Raw genomic sequence first — 21994 nt, forward strand, 5'->3', positions numbered from 1 at the left:
TACAGGACCCAAATCCACCTGAGGGAATAATTAAGAGTTAGAATGCTGTGAGGCAAGTGATATCGAACGAACGATGGCGGGAAACATACTTCAAACTAATCCACAGGGCAATTTACTCGTGTATGTTTTCCTTGAAATGCCAATAAAAAAAGAGTTGTTTTGTTTGTTTTTTTTTGTTTTTTTTTTAAATCCAATTTTTATTGACATTTTGTAATAAACAGACAGTATATAGGGGTAACATATAATCGACATACAATACTTAGTAAGATGTACCCAGGTATCTATATATTATGAAGCGTCACATCGATGTCTAAAGATGCAGATCTAGGGAATCAAGCTTTACTTGACTAAAACGGGAGTGACACTCAGCTATAACCTGAGCTCAGACAAAGCACCTGAGAACCCATCGAATAGCTCAGTCGTAACCAGGGGGAGATCATAAAACAATCTTACTACACTTCTACGGACATACATAAAAAGAGAGGGAGGGAGGGGGTAGGGTAAGGGGAGGGGGGAAGGAGAGATCCGGAGAGGGTGAGGTATCTTATGACTGGCGTACCTGGTAGGGGGAGGGGTAAGCCTCAATAGGCATGGTTCAGCCTCGAGTGAAAGGAGGGAGGGACAGCCTTCGTCTCAATCGTCCCAGCATGCCAGCTAGTTGTTTTGTTTTTTTTAAGTATTGCTATGTCCCGTTTATTATACTCACAAATTGCAAAGAAAAAAAACTGCATAAAAGCAATCCAACATGGAGAGTCCTCCTCTGCTGACTTGAGTTTCACTTCCATTACTTCTTCCGGGGCATATATGTTTTCAACCTTTATTTCTTATTCAGGAAAATGTTCTTCGGTTTTTGCTCTGTCTGTTTGTATTTCTAAATGAAACACTTCTAAATGATTCTTGCAAATCTGTGTGCATGGGGGGGGGGGGTATTAATTAAAAAATAATAAAAATTTCAGGATAAAAAAAATGGAGTCCACTAAGCCAGTTATAACACTTATAATAGCAGATAAGAGCAAGCATGCAAATGTGCTAAAGCCCCAGGAAGCTGATGGGTAAGAAACAGAGTCCGTCTTTCTAGATATTATAGATCAATATTCCTCACTGCTCAATTCAGGATTTTACCAAGAAGTCAGAACATACAAGGATCTCTGCTTCTTCACTTACTGTAGAAAATCCCTCAGAAAAGCATCTTGCATAGCTAATCGATTCACTCAATCAATTCCGTATTTTCCGGCGTATAAGACGACCTCCAACTTCTCCCCATTGAAATGCATTAAAACGCCATTAATGCGTTCCAATGCATTTAAAAGGGGGAAACTAATGCTTAGTAAGCCAATCAGAGCATTAGCTTTCTGGAGGCAGGGCATTCAAGCCAATCAGAGCATTAGCTTTCTGGAGGCAGGGCACTCAAGCCTGGAGGAGGGAGCGACATCCTGCTGCAGCGCTGCAGATCATTGTAGAACGCCGCGGGAGGTGAGTATTAATTATTTTATTTTTCTACAGGTAATTAGCCCGGCGTATAAGATGACCCGCGACTTTTGAGAAGATTTTCCTGGGTTAAAAAGTCATCTTATACACCGAAAAATATGGTAATTCTCTTACCTCTTCCAAGGGTAATGAATGATCAATCCACAAGACTAGACACCCTAATGGCATTCCAGTGAGTAATAAAAACACAAATAGTGCAGTATGCTTTTGACTAAAATCAAAATGAATTTATTAGTCATACTCACAAATAAAAAAAACAAGCAAAAACATTGGAGATATGAGGTTAAGTCAAAAATAATCCACACTCTGGCTGTAGAATTCATTTTCAAAAAAGACAAATACATAATTTTTTACATGAACTCCCTGCTTTTCAATATACTTGCCTGTCTGTTAACAACCTTTTGTATTCCCTCATTAAAAAAATGTTTTAGGCTGAGCTGTGAGCCACAAATGCACCGCTGTCTGCACCTCTCATCTGATGTGAATCCTCATCTACTTAGGGCTTCTTCCAGGGGACCAAACAGGTGGTAGTCCAATGGGTCAAGATCAGGGCTATAGGGAGGATGCTGTGACACTTCAAAACAGACGTTTTCCTGATTATATTCCAATATTGACCCTTGAGAGCCTCAGAAAACTGTAAGTTCGGGCTTAAAAAACCAATCATTGCATACTGCTCTTGTTTTGTCCAAATCACAAGTGGGGAACCCATTTTTCTTGCACTGCAGTCACAAATTAACTGAAGTAACGCATTCAAATCTGTGCAACAGTGACTGGGAAGACAGCAACCTATAACGGAAAGTGTTGATATAATAGTTTAGCCAATAGATGTAGTAATATAACTGGAGTGCAGATACTTTTTGACTCACCCTCTTATAAAAGACTGCAGAAAACTCCAGGCCACATTCACAGGTCGACCCAGGGGTTTGCCAAGTCATAGTGGCTTGTAATCCCACCAAAACTTAAATACTTTTTTTTTCTTTAGACATGTAAAACATTCAAAAAGAATCACGAAACAAATGTGATCCGGCAGCAGGAGAGTCCGTGTAAATATTAATTGGGTGTTTTATTTCATCAAGTTAAAACAATATAAACAGTTCACATGGAAATAGATTTTGCTGACGTGTTTTGGAAATAGTATCCTTAAGGCGCTTTTACACGGGATGACTAGTAGTTGTTCAAAACCCTGCACTACCGCGGGATTTTGAACAACTACTAGTAATAGTCGGCAAGTGTAAATGCATGCAGAGACTGAATGACTGGACACATAAGGGAGCTACCCACCAGCAAGTGGCATTGTGGAGGACTATTCCATTACCCATTTCCATGACTTGATACACTACCACAGTAGTATTTACCATTTGCCTGGATTTTGGAATAAAGCAACTACAGTAAATTAATAGTTTCCTTGCCAGGTTTATTCAGTCTATGCTGTCTAGATGGAACACACATATTATATATAAAGTTAGTGTATATTACCTATTCAACTATACTGTGAACAGTCACTACTGAGGTTTCTATAGTCAGACTTACTCAGGGCATATAAAGGACAGCATCAGGGCCACCTCATTTTTAATAATGATCTCTGCTGGATGAACATTCTTCGGCAAGTGGTGGCAAGAGGTCATTTGCCAAACATCCACTATAGTTACTGGCAGCTTGGAAAACATGGCTCTCATCACTGTGTCCATCTGGTAGGACAGCCAGTCATTTACTAAGGCATAGTTATACCCAGTGTTGGCCGACTTAATGAGAATCTTTGTATCGGGACTCCGTTCCAAGAGTTGAGTTACAGCTTCTCGAATGTGCCATAGTCGTCGAATGTACAGTTCTAGTGGATAGGTGGAAAAATGAGCCCAGCAAGTTAAGACAATGACCAATCCTGTCCTAGCTCCAAGTCCGTCCAGCTCTGAAGCAATGTAATGGAGCTCCTTAACTCTTGTGCGTTCCATACGTAGAGGCTTCTGATGTGCTCTGAAGTGCACTAGATAGTCATATTGTGCATCTGTGGCTAACAATGGACCTGGGTGCAGAGGCACGTGGAGGCTTATTTGCTTAAGAGCTGTAGTTATTAAGAAAGACAATTTAAGCGTTAATGTTCATCTATCAATTGGAAAATGTAAAATTTACAGACAGACATCATAATTAAAATGGAGAAACTTACTGTACCGGTATTTTGTAGTTGAATGTTATAAAATACAAAAGGGCTTCTTATAATAATCATTTTTAACACAAAGCAATCTGACAACTGAAAAGTTCCCTCAATTCCTTTTTAATGAGTTGGCCACTTGTCCTTTGGTGGTGGGGCCCGGACCTGCAGGGCTCTGTAGCTGTCCCTACACTTACTGTTGTTTACCTCATCATGTTCCATTGGCTTGTCTCCTGGAGGTCAACCACCCAGGGCTGCTCTCTAGTTATGAAAAAGGACAAACTACAACTACAGATATAAAACTTTGCCCTCACCATGATAGAGCTAGGCCAACTAAAATCGTCTACAACTTGCAAGATATAAAATAAGAAGTAAAAGAAATAGGCCCTTAGGGACTTCCCATTATAAGGTTATTCCCAAATCTGAACTCTCCTTCATTTTACCCTCTGAAAACATGAGTATCTACAAACTATACCCTCAACTCTAGACTTAATAGACCTCACCATCTCTTTCTGGGTCCGGTGCAGACCATTTAGATTTTCTGTACTTCAGTCTTGATGCAGTTACAAACTGCAACAAGCCATGTAAAAAGTTGGAGAAGGTTACACAAGTGCATAGTTGACCCCACAGTGGGAGTACCTGTAATCAGTGGCGCACATAGGAAAGATGGGGCCCATAACAAAACTTGAATGGACCACTAATTATTGTTGCGGCTGTGCTGGTATCGTCCCCTTGTGATCAGGCTAGGCCAAGTTTTAGCTGTGTCTTTGCCTTTCCTGGTTCTGAGGAGCCTGGTGTCAGGTGAGTGATGTCAGTTCTCACCTGGTTCTAGTTGTGCTGCCTTTTATAGTCTGACTTTGGCTTGACTACAGCGCTGGTCAATTTAGTGTCCTCCTGGTATTGCTCAGGTGCATAGCCTGTTTCTGGAGCTCCTGTTCTGTCCTGTGAACTGCTGCTAGGCAAAATGCCACTGTAGTTATTTCTTGCTACTGTTCCTATTACGTTCAGTGTTCACTGGTAGGGACTTATTAGTGGCTAAGGTTCGCATGCAGGTCCGCTCTTTGTCAGAGCGATCGGCCTGCCGATTAGGTAGTGGCCCCACCTGGTTAAGGGGTTTTTAGGGATAGATTTTCCCTTTTGGTTTTATTCTCTGTTTTCTACTGTGCTGACATTCTGCAGCGCTTATATTGGTGCGTTATTTAGTTATGTCTGCTATGCACTGTTTTGCTTTGGTTTTGTTACGTTAGTTGCACATGGTTGTGCTTCTTTGTGTTTGTTTTCCCTGCATGTCGTTTGGATGTAACAATGATGGTGTCCAGTTTTGCAATCCAGTTTGGATGTAACAATTATGGTGTCCAGTTTTGCAACCCAGGACAAGAAGTCATGGTGTTTGTTTCCTGTTTCATGCCTTTTAAAATGACTCTTGGGATAATTCTCAATTTCCTTGTTTGCAATGGAGTTCCTCTTTGGAGAAAAGTCATAAATACAAAGTAGTAAAAGGGTAGTGCTATCATAAATGGAGCCCCTATCTCCAAACGCCCCATACTAGCATGACCTGACATTACCATGCATACACTGTTGCTTGTATTAGATATATAAGGCAGGGTGTGACATGTATGCTTAGTTAAACAATGAGATGCTCTTGTGGAGTGCAGTAGAAAGTGAGAGAGGTCTGTGGAAAAGCTTGAGCGCAGCTATTATAGGAATAAATCATATTCCAGAAGACTTCACTGGTTTGCTCCAGATTGGTTATAATGAGAAGCTTCATGAATGAATATATGTATTTGAACTCACAGATGTTATCCATGAGCCACCAATACTCTTCTGGTTTATTCAAAGGAAGTACAATACAAATATAATTGACCATGATGCACTAATTACATGCTTACCCCTCCCAACATCATAACAACTCATAATTGGCCTAGTATGTAATGATACTAATGATTAACATATGTTTACACCCTAGGTGTATGTCGTTATGTGAACATGTAATTACTATATACCCAGGTAGCACAGACTTTATTAATATGCCAATCTGGACATAAAGCATGCAGTCAGAGATGAAAAGTTCCTCCCCTGGATAGAAAGCTCTGGGAAGATGCGGAGAAGTTAACTTCAACTTGTAACATGTACAAAGCAGGGTATAACATTGAGCTCATTAACCATTTAACTGCAAGCTATTTCCTATGAAGGTGGATATATAAATATGGATATACGAAAGCCGTCACTGACTCACTGACTGACTCGCCAATAATTCTCCAACTTCCCGATGTCGTAGAAACATTAAATTTGGCACATGCATAGATTTTCACCAAAGTAGGAAAAGTAAAGTGGTCCCAACTAGTGCAAAAGAACTAGCGTCCAAATTTTACGTACATAATCTAATTCTCTCACTTCCCAATGTCATAGAAAGTTGAAATTTGGCACGGGCATTGATTATGTCATAAATAGGAAAAGCTAATGGGTCCAAACACGATTATTATTTAATTCTAAGCGCAAAAGAATTAGCGTCCAAATTTTACATACACAATCTAATTCTCTCATTTCTCGATGTCATAGAAACATGAAATTTGGCACGAGCATTGATTATTATGTCATAAATAGGAAAAGTTAATGAGCCCTAACTCGATTATTCAATTCTAAGCACAAAAGAATTAGCGTCCAAATTTTACGTACGGAATCTAATTCTCTCACTTCATGATGTCATAGAAACTTGAAATTTGGCACGAGGATTGATTATGTCATATATAAGAAAAGTTAATGGGTTCCAACTCGAATATTCAACTCTAAGCACAAAAGAACTAGCGTCCAAATTTTACGTAGGTAATCTAGTTCTCTCACTTCCCGATGCAACAAATAATTACACAAATTTTTACCGCACAAATGTGAAATTTGCCATGACCATTCTTTGCGTACTAAATATTGGAAATTTAAAGGGTTGGAACTTGATTATTCAATCCTATGCATAAAAGTAAGTGACCCCCTATGTAATGTTACTAATAACACACATCTGTACTGCACAAACTTGAAATTTGGCATGACCATTCCTATGTTATGTAACTAATAACATATCTGTACCCCGTAATATATGAGACAGTTATCTTCTCAGCAAAACAAATGCATTTATCTAAAGTACCCACGACCACGACCAAATTAACTCAGGCGAAGCTGGGTATATCAGCTAGAATATATATATATATATATATATATATATATATATATATATAGGAACCAAATGGCTGTGGGAACAGAAAGAGAGTTGCTGTTTTGATGTGAACCTTCGACCAAACAGACTGGGAGTGTATGATGCTCACTGGCTGTCATGATTTAGCCTGTATTCAAGACAGGTCTGCCGTATACAGCTATGGACAGTAACTCTGATCGTGTAAGGGCTGATATGCCATGCAATTCCTTTACTTTAATCCATATCCACCACAGGACATAAGTTTACATTCTGACTAGGAAGAAATGTCAACAAATGGACATAAACTTACATCCTAAAGGTGGGTTCACACGAGCGTGTTTTGGTGTGTGCATACGCACGCACCAAAACACGCTTCTATTTGCAACAATGCATTCCCTATGGTATGTGCACATGTCCGTGTTTTTCAGGTGCGTGCCTGCAAAGATAGGACATGCGTGCACCATAGGGAACGCACGCATTGTTTTCAATGGAGCCGCGTCTGCTGCTGGTGGCTCCATTGAAAACAATGCTCTGCTGGCTCCCTGCATTCTTTTTGAGGGAAGGGCTTTACATATAAGCCCTTCCCTGAAAAAGGAAAGATTTTAGTGTTAAAAAAAAAAAAAATTGCAGGCATTCTCCTCAATGGAGCCGCTGCTGCTCGCTGCAGCTCCATTGAAGACAATGGTCTGCTGGCACCACTGAATTGTTTTTCAGGGAAGAGATTTACATATAGGCTCTTCCCTGAAAAGGAAAAATTTTGTTGTAAAAAAAAAAAAATGCAGCCATTCACTACAATGGAGTCGCTGCTACTGTCTGCGGCTCCATTGCAGACAATGGTCTACTGGCACGCCTGAATTGTTTTTCAGGGAAGAGCTTTACATATAAGCCCTTCCCTGAAAATCAAAAAAAAAATAGAAACTCACCTCCCTTCAGCTGCCAGGGCTCAGCCGTGTCTTCTCCTGCTGTCCCCTGCACTGTGATGCTAATCTATCAGCAGCCAGAGATTTAAAATCCCTGCCTGCTGAAAGAGCTGAATGTGATTGGGTGAGGTACTCAGCCAATCACAGGCAGCTCTCCCCGAATGAATGACAGATGAGAGCGGCCTGTGATTGGCTGAGCACCTCACCCAATCACATTCAGCTCTTTCAGCAGCCGCGGATTTTAAATCCCCGGCTGCTGATAGATCAGCACCACAGTGCAGGGGACAGCAGTAGAAGACGCAGCTGTGTCCCAGCAGCTCAAGGGAGGTATCTATTTTTTTGTTTTTTTAAACCACTTTTACTTGATTTTCAGGGAGGGGCTTATATTCAAAGCCCTTCCCTGAAATCATTTGCCGGCAGCAGAATCCTCTACCACAGCTGACATGTGTGACAGCTGCGGTAGAGGGGAACACAGCAGCGGCAGACAGGTAAGTAATTTTTTTTTTTTACACTACTTTTAATTGCTTTTCAGGCAAGGGCTTATGAAGTCCTTTCCTGAAAAGCCATTGACAGCTGCTGGGGCTCAGCGTTGACTTCTGCCGCTGTCCCCGACTCTTTAGCGCTGCTGAGCTGTCCGCAGCTGGGGATTTAAAAATTGCCCGCCTGCTGGTAGCTCTGATTGGGATTGGCTGAAGCACTTCAGGTAATCACAATTAGAGCTATCAGCAGGCGGGGATTTTAAATCCCCGGCTGCTGATAGCTGAGAGCAACAGAGTCGGGGACAGCGGCAGAAGTCAATGCTGAACCCCAGCAGCTGAGTATTTTATTTTTTTTACTAATTTAAAAGGCTTTTCAGGGAAGGGCTTATGAAGCCCTTCCCTGCAAAGCCATTGACAGCTGCCGGGGCCCAGTGGGGACTTCTGCCGCTGTCCACGGCTCTGTAGCGCTGCTGAGCTATCAGCAGCCGGGGATTTAAAATCCCTGCCTGCTGGTAGCTCTGATTGTGATTGGCTGAAGCACTTCAGCTAATCACAATTAGAGCTATCAGCAGGCAGGGATTTTAAATCCCCGGCTGCTGATAGCTGAGAGCTACAGAGTCGGGGACAGCGGCAGAAGTCAACGCTGAGCCCCAGCAGGTGAGTATTTTTTTTTTACTATTTTGAAAGGCTTTTCAGGGAAGGGCTTATGAAGCCCTTCCTTGCAAAGCCACTAACAGCTGCCGGGGCTCAGCGGGGCATCTGCTGCTGTCCCGGCTCTGTAGCGCTGCTGAGCTATCAGCAGCTGGGGATTTTAAAATCCCCACCTGCTGGTAGCTCTGATTGTGATTGGCTGAAGCACTTCAGCCAACCACAATCAGAGCTACCAGCAGGCGGGGATTTTAAATCCCCGGCTGCTGATAGCTCAGAACTACAGAGCCGGGGACAGCGCCAGAAGTCGCGCTGAGCCCCGGCAGCTAAAGGGAGGTGAGTAGTGTTTTTTTTTATTTTTTGCACTATTTTAAATGGCTTTTCAGGGAAGGGCTTATGAAGCCGGCAGCAGGATTCTCTACCGCAGCTGTCATGTGTGACAGCTGCGGTGGAGAATTGAAGAATTCCCTTTGATGCATCTGCCACAGATGTGTCAGATGTAGCAGCAGGGAATTCTTTTAATTAGCAGGGGTGAAGGAGACATCTGCCGCATGCGGCAGATGTGTTCATCATGCCCACAGGGGTCACAGCAGTGACGAAGGGGTAAGTTTTTTTTTTTATTTTTTTTTTTTGTTTTGCACTAAAATGTTTCTTTTAGAAAGAATGCAGGGAGCCGGCAGAGCATTGTTTTCAATGGAGCCGCTGGCCACAGCCATGGCTCCATTGACAACAAGCACGCAGCTGTGCTCACGCGTGTTTTTACTCGTACCTAGGTGCGGATGTATGTACGCACCAAAACACGCGCGTGTGATCCCACCCTTAAGGATGGCTTGGGATCAGAAGCTAAACCTGTGCCATCTACAGTAGGAGCAGACTGTCAATGACAGCCAGTCTCCCCTGTAAAAGCAGGGATCGGTGAGAACACAGATCCCTGCTGTTAACCCTTTACATGCTGTGATGAATGTTGACTTCAGCATGTAAAGGGTTTGCAAAGGAAGGGAACCCCCTCTGTGATATCATCAGCCTTCCCTTATGTAATTGCAGAGGGCCAATAGGTTGTCATGGCAATTGGACGCTAGACAATGGCCTCTGGGTCATCCAAAGCTTGTGATCGCTATTATTAGTCATAATGCATTACAGTACAGAAGTACTGCAATTTATTATTATAACAATTATAGGTCCACAGGTTCTATGTGTGGTGGCTGCAAGAAAGGTTTATGTCTCGTGGTTTTGTTTGGTTATGTCGCTGGACTCCTGGTTAGTGCAGGGACTAGCGGTATAGCCAGGAGCCATATTTTGGCCAAAATGTCAACAAATACCTGCTTTTATAGCATTAACATCTACTACTAGTGTTTGCGTATTGGCTGCTGTATGGTGTGATTCTGGCTCTGTGTGTCAGCTTACTCTGTCCAGTTGTCCCTGTCGGTGATGTCATGTGTATGCATGCTAGCCTGGGTGTGTGGGCTCCTAGGAGCAGCAAGGGCCCAGATCTGAAGACTGCTGGGCCGCCCTTTTATTGGGGCGATGTCCCCACTCAGATAGATCCTTGGTCATCTTCCTTTGTAAAAGTTAGGGAAAGGTGTTATTTGGTGGTTGTTTCACCTGGTGTTCTCTATCCTTGGTAACGTTTGTGTGGGCCCGGTGTTAACTTGTCTACACGAATGTAACAGCTAACTTTTGCCTTCTGCTCAGAAATCTAAAAATGAATTCTTGCTAACAATATCACAGATCCCATTTGTTCTACTTACTTGGTACAACCCTTACTAGATATTTAAACCAGCCGCGCAGTGTGGAGTCTCCAAACATGTAGACCATTTTTCCTGAAAGACATGTGGCTATTTTTTTAGAATTATTGAAATGTTGATTGGAACAGACGAGGGAGTTCCAGACGTCCTGGTAATAAAAGCCGGACGGGTTTGGATTCTTAAGTCCTGGCCTGCAAGGTTGTGGAACTGAAATCAAAAGGGTTTTATATCAGGAAGCTTCAGCAATAAATACATTAATACATTAAATATGAAATCTGGATCAAATTCCATCTACAACGCTGCACAGCAGTGCCACACGGGCCAAAAATACATATATGGTTGTAAGACAAAGGGAACAGCAATGCAGAAGGTCATAGAAGCAAAAATCATGAATTCAATTAACTGTACTAATAATTAATAATGATAGATAGATAGGAGATAGATAGGAGATAGATAGATAGATAGATAGATAGATAGATAGATAGATAGATAGATAGATAGATAGATGATAGATAGGAGATAGAGAGATAGAGAGATAAAGAGATAGATATGAGATAGATATGAGATAGATAGATAGATAGATAGATAGATAGATAGATAGATATGAGATAGATAGATAGATAGATAGATAGATAGATAGATATGAGATAGATAGATAGATATGAGATAGATAGATAGATAGATAGATAGATAGATAGATAGATAGATATGAGATAGATAGATAGATAGATATGAGATAGATAGATAGATATAATATAGATAGATATGAGATAGATAGATAGATAGATAGATAGATAGATAGATAGATAGATACCTTTAATTACATCTTTTTGTGGAAGTACATGAAGAGTTTTAACAGTGGTTAAGATTTCTTGGTCAATAAGTCCCCTTGAAGAATATAGAAAGACGCAGGTGAGATGAATGTAAAACATAAAGTGCGGTTAGAGGGACGGAAAATCACAAATTGAACAGTTTAAACATGTTGGGTGACCACTCTTGAGCCTTGGATATTAATCCAACTGTTTCCAGAATTAAACCTTGTTTAGTATGCCTAAGCTGTTTAAACATGTCTGACCATCAAGTGTCCCAGAAAAGCAAAGCTCTCTTACAGGTCTGTCGAGGGAAAAACAAAAATGTTCCAGGTTTTTGGAGTGCAGAGACAGAAAAAGAAATAGTTGTGTTTTTTTCAACAGTGATTAACCCCTTCTCGCCCCAGGTCAGTAATACTATGCTGCAGCTTGTAATTAGCTCAAGCAGAAAAATATGACAGCAGAAAAAGACCTCAAGATCCATCTAGTCTGCCTTTACATTAATTCCATTGTATTTCTCTCTTAGGATAGATATATGTTTATCCTAACCCTTTAGATGCTGCAGTTAGTGATGACCAGAAAGCTTCTTCTGTCAGCCCATGGGCCATCTGTGATGCAATCCTGGGGGACCAATCGGTTGCCATGGTAAACAGGGGCCTAACAGTGGCCCCCAGATGTGCTATGGCTGTCAATGTAGCTGAATACAAACAACACAGCACAATACAGAAATGCTGCTGGTATTATCTGAGCAATCATATAACCTCATGCTCATGTCCCATAAAGTGACTTAGAAAAGAAATTCAAAAAGATAAGTGTAAAAAAAAATCAAGATTTAAAAACAAAACAAAAAAAAAACAAAAAACTTTTATGCACACTTTTTGATTTCTTTCATTTAAAAAAATTCCATAATTGGCATTGCCTTATCTGTAATTATTTACGTAACATAATAAACTCAGGATTTATCCCACACAGTGAACACTGTGAAAAAAATAAGTGAAAAAGAAGAGGGAACCACTTTGTTCATTCAGCCTTCCAAAAAAACAAGTGATTTAAAAAGTCATGTGTACCCCAAAATGTTAACAATGAAATCTACAGTGTGCTCAGTAAAAAATAAAAAAAGAAGCTCTCACATAGCTCCGACAATGGAAAAAAGACAAACTTCTTGGTCTGTCAATACAAGGATGACAAAACCAAACTATTTTATAATATAAACGTGGAAAAGCCTAAAACTGATGTTTTCTTTTTGCTCCCAGGCCTCATGCGGCACAGAGTGTTAAGGCATCAGAATGCAGTCCTAAGCTCTCGCTCATGACCTGAAGGTTGCAAATTCAATCCCCACGTTGACTCAGCCTTCTATCCTTTCGAGTTCGGTAAAATGAGCACCCAGCTTGCTGGGGGTAATAAATAAATTACCTGAAAGCACTTCGGAATAAGTTGGCGCTATACAAATAAGAAATCCCCCCCCCCCCTGCTCACCCCAATTTTTGTTTAAAAGTTACACAATGCTTTATATGTACCCCAAAATGGTATTCATAGTAATTGCAGTTCACCACACAACAAGCAAGCCCTCATGTAGCCATATAGACATAAAATTAAAAAAGTTGTAGCTTTTGAAAACTGAAAATGAAAGGGTCCAAGAAAAAAAATTGCTACGTCCTTAAATACCAAACTTGGCCAGGTCCTTAAGGGGGTTGGACTGTTGTTGACTTTTATTACCTATTTGTAAGATAAGAGCTAAAAGTCTGATCGGAGGACACCTTACTACTTGGACCACCACTTATCCCGGGAATGAGGGTCCCATGTTCCCCATTCTCGTCACTGTGAGCTTGCTCCACCCACCTGCAGTGGCATGGAAAATGAATGCAGTGGCAGTTGCACATGTATGGAGCAGCACTATTCATTTCAATGCGGCTGACAGAAAACACCAAGTACAAGTGCTCAGTTATCTCTGGCAGACCTACTGAGAATGAATGAAGCTGCATGGCACATGCTCGACAGCCACTCCATTTATTCCCCTCCTCACTGTGGGAGGTGCAATGAGCTCGCAGTGAGGAGAAGAGGAGAACATGGAGGCCCTATTCTCAGAATCAGCAGCTATCTCAGCTGTGAGATTCTCATCGATCAAGACTTTGAATATGGATATATAATAGAAAATAATCGTGGTACAACCCTATAAGCATGTAAATATTGTTATGGGAAAAAATCATATTCCAGAAGATTTCACTGGTTTGCTCCAGATTGGTTATAATGAGAAGCTTCATGCATGAATATATGTATTTGAACTCACGGATATTACCGTGAGCCCCCATACCCTTCTACTTTATTGAAAGGAAGTACAATACAGTTATACTGAATATGACGCATCAAATACATGCATACCCCTCCCAACATCATAACAAGTCATGATTGGTCTAGTATGTAATGATCCTGATAATTAACATATGTTTACGCCCCAGGTGTATGTTGCCATGTGAACATGTAATTCCTATATACCAAAGTAGCATAGACTTTATTTATATTCCAATCTGGACCAAGGAATCCAAGGGAGAAGATAAGGAACAGCCCCCCTCTTATGAGCGGTGGGCATCGCAGGTCTTTCTCATAAGAAACACATCTCAGGACCTTGTAAAGTCCTCAAATTATGTGTAGGAGTGTATTGCAGATACCAGTACAAGAATGAAACACACACAAGGTACAGTATTGAACCAGTTAACCATTTCACTGCTAGCTATTTTCTATGAAGGTGGACATATGTATATATATATATATATATATATGTTTGCATAGGCTGATTTAAGAAACACATTTATATTATTATTATTATTACTACAACAATATGATATTACTGCAAAGTTATACAAAAAAATACATCTATGGCTCTTAGAATGCAACATTGAAAAAACAAATAATTGCTTTGTCATTAAAGTTCAAAATAGACCGGTCACTCAGTGGGTAAAGGGGCTATCCAAAGTGGACAGGTTAGTGGTAACTAACAATAAGAGATCTGGTCACTAGACATACACTATTCCTGCACTATATGAGCCAAATACGAGATGGCTGATCTGGGAGAACAATAGAGATATTGTTAGGGTGAAATAGAAAATATGCATCGCCATATGATGTTAGAGCTCGTGCAGCATATAATAGGAAATAATTACTTGGAGAAGAACTCATGCTCTTCTTTACTGAGGACATCCTGGACTGGCCCTGATGAATGGTCCCGGTAAGCGTCACACGGCAGTGTTTTTGGTCGCCGACATACCCATTTTTCTTCATAGCGTTCATCATAATATTCACAGACATCTTCTCTGGGAAGATCGACATTACATTCCACCACTTCTTCTATTCCGCTTTTCATAAAGTAGCCTTTGAAGTGAATCTGTACCAAAAATAGTCACAAAATAGAGAATGTGATTGTCCAGTTGTAAACTATTGATGGCCTACCCTCATTAGTAGAATGGCGGGGGTCCATTGCTTGGGACCCTCTGCCGCTCAGCTGTTTGCCAGGCTAGTGTGATTGTGTGGTGTGCTGATTTCCGCAGAAATTACACAGCTCCATTCTTACTGCAGTAGCCAGGTTTGGTATTACAGGAAAAGTTCCCGTTCATTTCAATTTCCGCAATACTGAGTATGGCCACTAAAGTGATAATGGAGCTGTCTGATTCATGCAGAAATGAGTACTTATCCTGAGGATAGATTTAGTCAAGCAACCAATTTAACCCTTAACTGCTAAGGGTTTATGACATTTTGCACATTCTGCAGCCAGGACACTAAATAATAAAACCTAAATTACAAAATAAAATTGCATTAATCCTCCATCCTGATATACTTTCTGAGAGCAGACACCTGGCAAAATGTGAAAAAGCTACTCAGCATTTGATATAAACTCTTCGTAAAAAAAAAATCAAGCACCTAAAGGAGTTGTCATTTTGCTGTAAAAGGCTCTCAGAGGCCACGTGTGTAGTAGACCTCTTTTTCCACGTGTGTAGAACTTGTTGACCATAAAACATGCCTCTATGATGCAACTGAATAGATTTTGCCCAGTTAATACAGTTTGAGAGTGGGCGCATTATTTTAATATGAGAAGCTGGATGGTCAAATCGACAAATTGCCTGCCACCTCGGCCATTCCAACCAGACTATTAGGAGGTGTTGAGACAAGTGGATTCATGAGGGCACACAAGGTGACTGGGCTCAGGTCGTCCTCAACAGACCACCAGTTGAGATGATTGTCTGATTGTTCGACAAGCACAATCAGCTCCAGTTGCCTTGTTGTCTGCCATCGAGAGACAAGTGGCACCACTGTTACAGGCCCCTGTGTCTGTCGGAACATTTTTGGTCTCACAGCATCTATTATGTCTATTGCCTTTAACACCCAACTTCGCCTGTGTTTGCAGTTTTGTCGTGAACACTGAAACCTTGTTGTCTCCAGTGATTAACCCAGATTTAGTTTGGGCGCTGACGACTGCCGCGTTGGTGTCTGGAACCTTGGGGTGAGCGCCTCAATCCTACCTTTGCTGCTGAGCATTACACAGCCCCCACTGCTGGTGTGATGGTCTGCGGAGCCATCACACATGACAGACAGTCACCTCTAGTAGTGGTTCAAGGGACAATGACAGCCCAGCGATATGTTCAGGACATCCTGCAGCCACATGTGTTCCTCTCATGACAGCTTCCAAAAGATATTTTTCAGCAGAATAATACTTGGCCGAGCCCACAAGGGTGTCACAAGACACCCCCCCCCCCCAACACTGCCACACTCCTGTGACCTGCCTGGTCACCAGATATATCGCCAATATAACATATGTGGGTCCCTCTGGTATGCCAACATCGACATTCTACAAGTTTTCACAATCTAGAGGCTCAGTTACAGCAAATGTGAAGCGATATGCTGCAGGATACCATACAGAATCTGTATGCCAGCATGTCACCCCCCCCCCCATATCACATCTTTTATCCAAGCTAGAGGTGGTACAGTGGGGTACTAGAGCCTCCATGCCTGCCTGTATCACATACATATATGGCAATCCAGAGTTGAGTGACAACACAAACAAAAGTCCATTGCACACTTCCCCTTGTGGTCATCTTCAATTACAGACAGGAGGATCTTTTCCTTTCCTCCTCTTTGAGTAGCCTGTAAACACCTCCCCTGTGGACCATTCATCCTTGATGCAACTAGATGGATGTTCTAGCTGCAATACCACCAAAGATAGAACCATTAGGTGTTTGTATTATTTTACCTTTTCTGGTTGTGTAGCCCTTTTTTCATGGGTAAAAAGTAAAATCTAAGCAGAAAATTAGATGCACAATTCAACACATACTAAAAATAAAAGTTCAACGCATACGGAATTAATCTTTAGTACTTAGACTGCTGGCTGCACTTACAGTGGTTGGGAGGAGTAATATTTCTCCTTGTGGAGACCACCTAATAGATGTAGGGAGACTTATAAGGCCTGGCTAGACTAATGTTCTATCTGCAATACTGCCTGAGATTAATTGTCTGTATTACCTTACCTTATCTGGTCGTGTAGCCCTTTTTTCATGCAAAATTCCAATGGCTTCGCTGGAATACATGAGCTTTATGGAGACCATGGTCTCACCTGGCCACTGAAGAATGAAGGACGCCGTGTAGGAACCATTGAAGTTGTCCATGACAGTTCCACTCACACCGGCTTTCAGGCTTGGGGAATGAAGCTTGGCATGGAAGAAGTCTCCACCATAGCTCTTTGCATGACCTTTATGGTCTTTGGCTATGATGAGAACCTCCAACTTTTCTCCTACTATATAGGTAGAGCGGGGATGGAGCAAGAAAAATACTGACGTCTTTGGGTGGGTGGAATACTCCAAGGTTGTTTTTTTGGGAGGCAGTAGCCATTCGGTCAGCTTTAGAAGAGTGTGAAGTTCTTTGTCCTGGTCGGAAGTCTCTGAAATATTTGATGTCTGTGACTGAATGGGAACTGTTATTGAACATTGCCTCTGTGTTAATGCATAGATAAACTGGAAAAAGATAATAGTGGGAAATGAAGAGGTTAACGGATCATTAGTGATAAAATGATTAGTAATAACATTTATAAGACGCCATTTAAAACTGATGTTTCGCTATAAGAAACCATGTGATAGGAAGAGTCCATAGCCATCTTGGCAAGCTTTCTGCAGGCCCACATGCATTTTAATAATAGTCCAGCTATTTCCTTCAGCTCTCCTATAGAAATGAAAGTTTGGTTTGGCCGACCATTCATGTGTTTAGGGAGTTAACCCATTTAGGACCAAGCACTGTAAATATACGGTGCCTGGTCCCAGGCTTTAAAGCCCAGCCATATGTGAAATTATGGTGGGGACTAAAGCATCCTGCTTCTGTTATAAATCAGAAGCAGGACTGGTTTTTAGCTATTAGTCACAGCTGATAACCCAGAGGAGGAGAGAAAAGCGGGTTTTAACCCTTTCTGCCTCCTTCTTTCTTCAGTACACAGCACTCAATGAGCGATATGTACTACTAGTGAACATGGAAGTGTTTCTTCCACCACAGGAGCCTGAGAGTCCCATGGCCGCGGGGATTCCCTGCTATAGCAGAGCTGCAGGGTCATAGTAGACCCTGATCAGCTCTGACAGTGACTAATGTCACTACAGGGGATGTTTTTCCCTGTAACTGGGGCTTCTATGGATGTCCCAGCTACAGTGAGAAAGTATCAAATTGAAAAAAAAAAACAAAAAAACATGTGAATGTCCCCCAGAGGTCTTATATGACATCATGGGGGACATAGATAGTAAACATAATTACATACATTAGTCAAAAAAATGTACAGAATAAAACAACAATATATACATTAGAAAGAAAATAATCCAAAGCTGATGTCAACCAAAACCGTCGCTATAAGCGCCCTGCAATCCGAAAGCATACATATTATATATCAAAACGTTAAAACAAAATGAGAATCCTGTTCCCACAGTTTATTTACTAATTTTAAAAAATTACTAGAAATTTTTAAAAAATCTTTTTTTTTTACTTTTTACTCCCAATAAAATAAAATTAAAAAAGAAAAAACAAAAAAAAGTCAGTGAAACAGAAAATAAAAAATAGCCCTATATGACACAGAAAAAAATCACAGCAAAAATAATTTTGGTAGCTAAAGGAAAAAAATGGCTAAGTTCCCTAAAAAGTGTCTGATCCTTAACCCCTTAAGGACATGGCCTATTTTTTGGCTGAAGGACGCAACGATTCTTGGCAGATTTTCATCTCCATTTTTCAAAAGCCATAGCTTTTTTACTTTTCCGTCGACACAGCTGTATAAGGGCTTGTATTTTGCATGCCGAACTGTAGTTTTTGATGATGCCATTTTTGGGTACATAGACTATATTGTAAAACTTTTATTATTTTTTTTAATGATAACAGGGAGAGAAAAGGCATCAATTCTGCCATAGATTTTTAGTTTTTTTTTTTTACAGCGTTAATCATGCAGCATAAATGATGCAATACATTTTTTCTGCGGGCCGTTATGATTGCAACGATACCAAAATTCTTATATTTTTTTTAGGTTTTTCCACTTTTTTGCAATAAAACCCCTTTTTTTTGGAAATCTTTTTTTTTCTATATCGCTGCATTCAAAGTCCTGTAACTTTTTTATTTTTCTATATACGGAGCTCTGTGAGGGCTTGTTTTTTGCGAGACGAACTGTAGTTTTTATAGGTACCATTTTGGGGAATATACGGCTTTTTTGATCACTTTTGTTGCATTTTTGGGAGGCAAAATGCTAAAAATTAGTATTTTGCCTCTGTTTTTTAGCGTTTTTTTACACGTTTTGCCGTACAAAATAAAAAGAGTGTTCACCTTTTTGTACACGTTGTTGCGGACTAATCAATACCAAATATGTGCCATTTTCATTTTTGTTTACCTTTTTTATGCTAATATGAGAAAAAGCACAAAAAAAGTTTTTCTTTACATTTTTTTACATTTTTCTTTTTGAACATTTTTATAAGTTTTTTTTTACACCATCTGTGTCCCTCTGACTTAAAGCACAGCACTGATGATCGTTGTGATAAGGCATGGCAGGACTTCTGTCCTACCATGCCTTATCGCTTATACAGCAATCCCAGGCACTGGCAACACAGGACACCAGTATCTGGCATCCTGTTGCCATGGCAACAGGCCGGGCTCTCTGTGATTATATCGCGAGAGCCCGGCAACTTCACAGAGGGAGCGCGCTCCCTCTTTGAACCCTTCCCATGCTACGATCTATATATCTCCAATGCACCCCCGCTGTTGCAGCAGTAGGCCAGCTATCACTGACAGCCGGTTCCCGTTGCGGGATAGCGCAAGATCAGTCATAATCTTGCGCTATTTCTATGACGTAAGGGTATGTCATTTTGCGGGAAGTACCAGCTCCCATGACGATCCCTTACGTCATGGGGAGGGAAGGCGTTAAGGTACAAAACAGCTTGGTCCTTAAGGGGTTAAGCTGCAGACAGACAGTTCTGGTAGTTGCTTATCTCCTGGAGGCAAAAGAATAGGATAATGAAATGCAGAGTCCCCATTCCACCTTGAGGTGAGTGGCTGCACTCATATTGGAGAGTCATCTGCCCATTATTGCTGGACTTGGACAACTAAAGTATATGTTAATGGGGATCTGAAGGGGATTCTGAGCTTTTGAAACAATATTCTGCCCTGGGACAAGAGGGGCAGGAGGGGCAGTGGGGTACATTACCTGCTGTTGAACTTCTCTGCCATCTCTTAGATCTGACTGTTTTGGGTCCCGTTTGCAGCAATCCAAACTGGCCAGCACAATTTTTAACTAGCTAATGCTCACTGTGTATTGAGCTCTGATTGGTCAGCACTAACCATTTGAGTAGCCCTGCCAATCAGAGAGCAGGTATATTGCTCTGGTAGTCTAACACTCTTAATACACTGGTAGACTACTATATTATATAGTCTAGAGAGTGCATTGGCCATCATGAATGGCCACAAATACGACCCAGGACCAATCGATCAGAGGGTCAGAATAAAAGAGTAACTGCAGGAAATATACCCCTGTCCTGAAACCGGAGGGTCTCTTCAGGTTGTAGGGAAACATATTAATTGCTGTTAACTACACATCTATGCAAAGTCATCCTGGGTTTATTTTTTATTTATTTTACTCCATTGCATGGCAAAAAAAAACAAAAAACAATCTATGATTAGCCACTTTTTTTGTTTTCTTGTGCTCGTCTTTTCATTTCTGTGTTTTAAGACCTACCTTTTTTTAAAGATTTTCCAATGCAAGAGCCATAGGTGGGCTTGTTCTTTGCGGGACGAGCTGTATTTTTATTGGTATCAATTGATGTATCATATAATTTATCTAAAAACTTGAAATGGAAAAAGCCTGCAATTTTTGGGGTGTATATACCGGGTGTTTTCACAGGGTTAAAGCTGCTGTAAAATCAGATGTGATCCTTATTCTGAGGGTCAGTAAGATTACAGTAATGATATACTTTAGGCACATTTACATACTGTTTCATGCCAGTTTCTGATGCAAAAAAGTCACAAATGAGTGCAAAAGCAGATATTTGCACAAAAATGTGCACATTTTCTTCATTTTCTGACACCAATATTTTTCTGAAAAGTGGGAGGGACTTGTTGGGAGTGCGTGTGGTTACCGTCGGACCAATAGATTTAAGTATGATTTACACCAAAAACTGGAATAACTATATTAGAAACATATGCCAGTTCGGACCTGGTGTATATTTCTCTGAGGTTTCGGGATACTCCTAATATAATATATATAATATAAGTTAGTGCATCTTCATGTGTTACACGCACAATGCACCAGGGAAAATTACACCAAGACTGGGTTCGAAAATTCCAGGCTTAGTAAATTACCGCCTTTATGTTTTAATTTCTTATCAGCTTTAATATATTTGCTTGCTGTCAATGAATGGGAACAATAGTTAAAAGGCAAACGACCCACTTTGACTCTGTCTTGCTAAGATTGTGTCAGAATTGTGTAAAGATCACATCAGTAAATGAGATGTCAATTTAACTTTTGCTAGATTTGTAGGTCACAGTGGATCATCTAGACTGGATGCATTTATGTTCCATCTATTAGAAGGATGGGGTCATGACAGGTAGTAAGCTTCTGAATATGAGCGTGATGGTTTCCATTATCTGACAGAAAACAGAGATCTTGTAGATACCTCATAGTCTTACCATGACAATGACAGAGAGCATGCACAGTGCGAGGAAGAGCAGCAACTTCTTCATTGTCCCCTATGTGGTCAACAGAGTCTCTATCCGCAGTGTTTACCGGACTTAGTCCTTAGAGAAACAACAGTTATAAGTGTATATGTATATAAATAAAGGCAAAAGCACTGACTCACTCACTCACTCACTCACTGACTTGCCACTAATTCTCTTCCTGCTGACATACAAACTTGAACTTTGGCACAACCATTCTTTACATCCTAAACAGGAAAATTAAAGGGGTCGCAACTTGATTTTTCAATCCTAAGTGCAAAACTAAGTGACCTCCTTAGTAATATAATAATAATAATAATAATAATAATAATATAATCTTTATTTGTATAGCGCCAACCTATTCCGCAGCGC

At 40.8% G+C, this 21994-nt stretch overlaps 1 protein-coding gene across 1 annotated transcript; it reads right to left on the bottom strand.

Moving 5' to 3' along the window:
- Nucleotides 1–3014: 3014 nt before the first annotated feature.
- On the bottom strand, nt 3015–21649 carry LOC136610422 (NXPE family member 3-like). Its single transcript, XM_066589652.1, has 6 exons — nt 21596–21649; nt 16933–17415; nt 14578–14798; nt 11425–11498; nt 10614–10817; nt 3015–3547 (listed from the first exon to the last, which is right to left on the bottom strand). Exons 1-6 carry the CDS (start codon nt 21647–21649, stop codon nt 3015–3017), a joined length of 1569 nt encoding a protein of 522 aa, XP_066445749.1.
- Between the last annotated feature and the right edge of the window lie 345 nt (nt 21650–21994).

The sequence above is a fragment of the Eleutherodactylus coqui genome, chromosome 2, assembly GCF_035609145.1.
Source record: "Eleutherodactylus coqui strain aEleCoq1 chromosome 2, aEleCoq1.hap1, whole genome shotgun sequence".
Classification (NCBI taxonomy): Eukaryota; Metazoa; Chordata; class Amphibia; order Anura; family Eleutherodactylidae; genus Eleutherodactylus; species Eleutherodactylus coqui.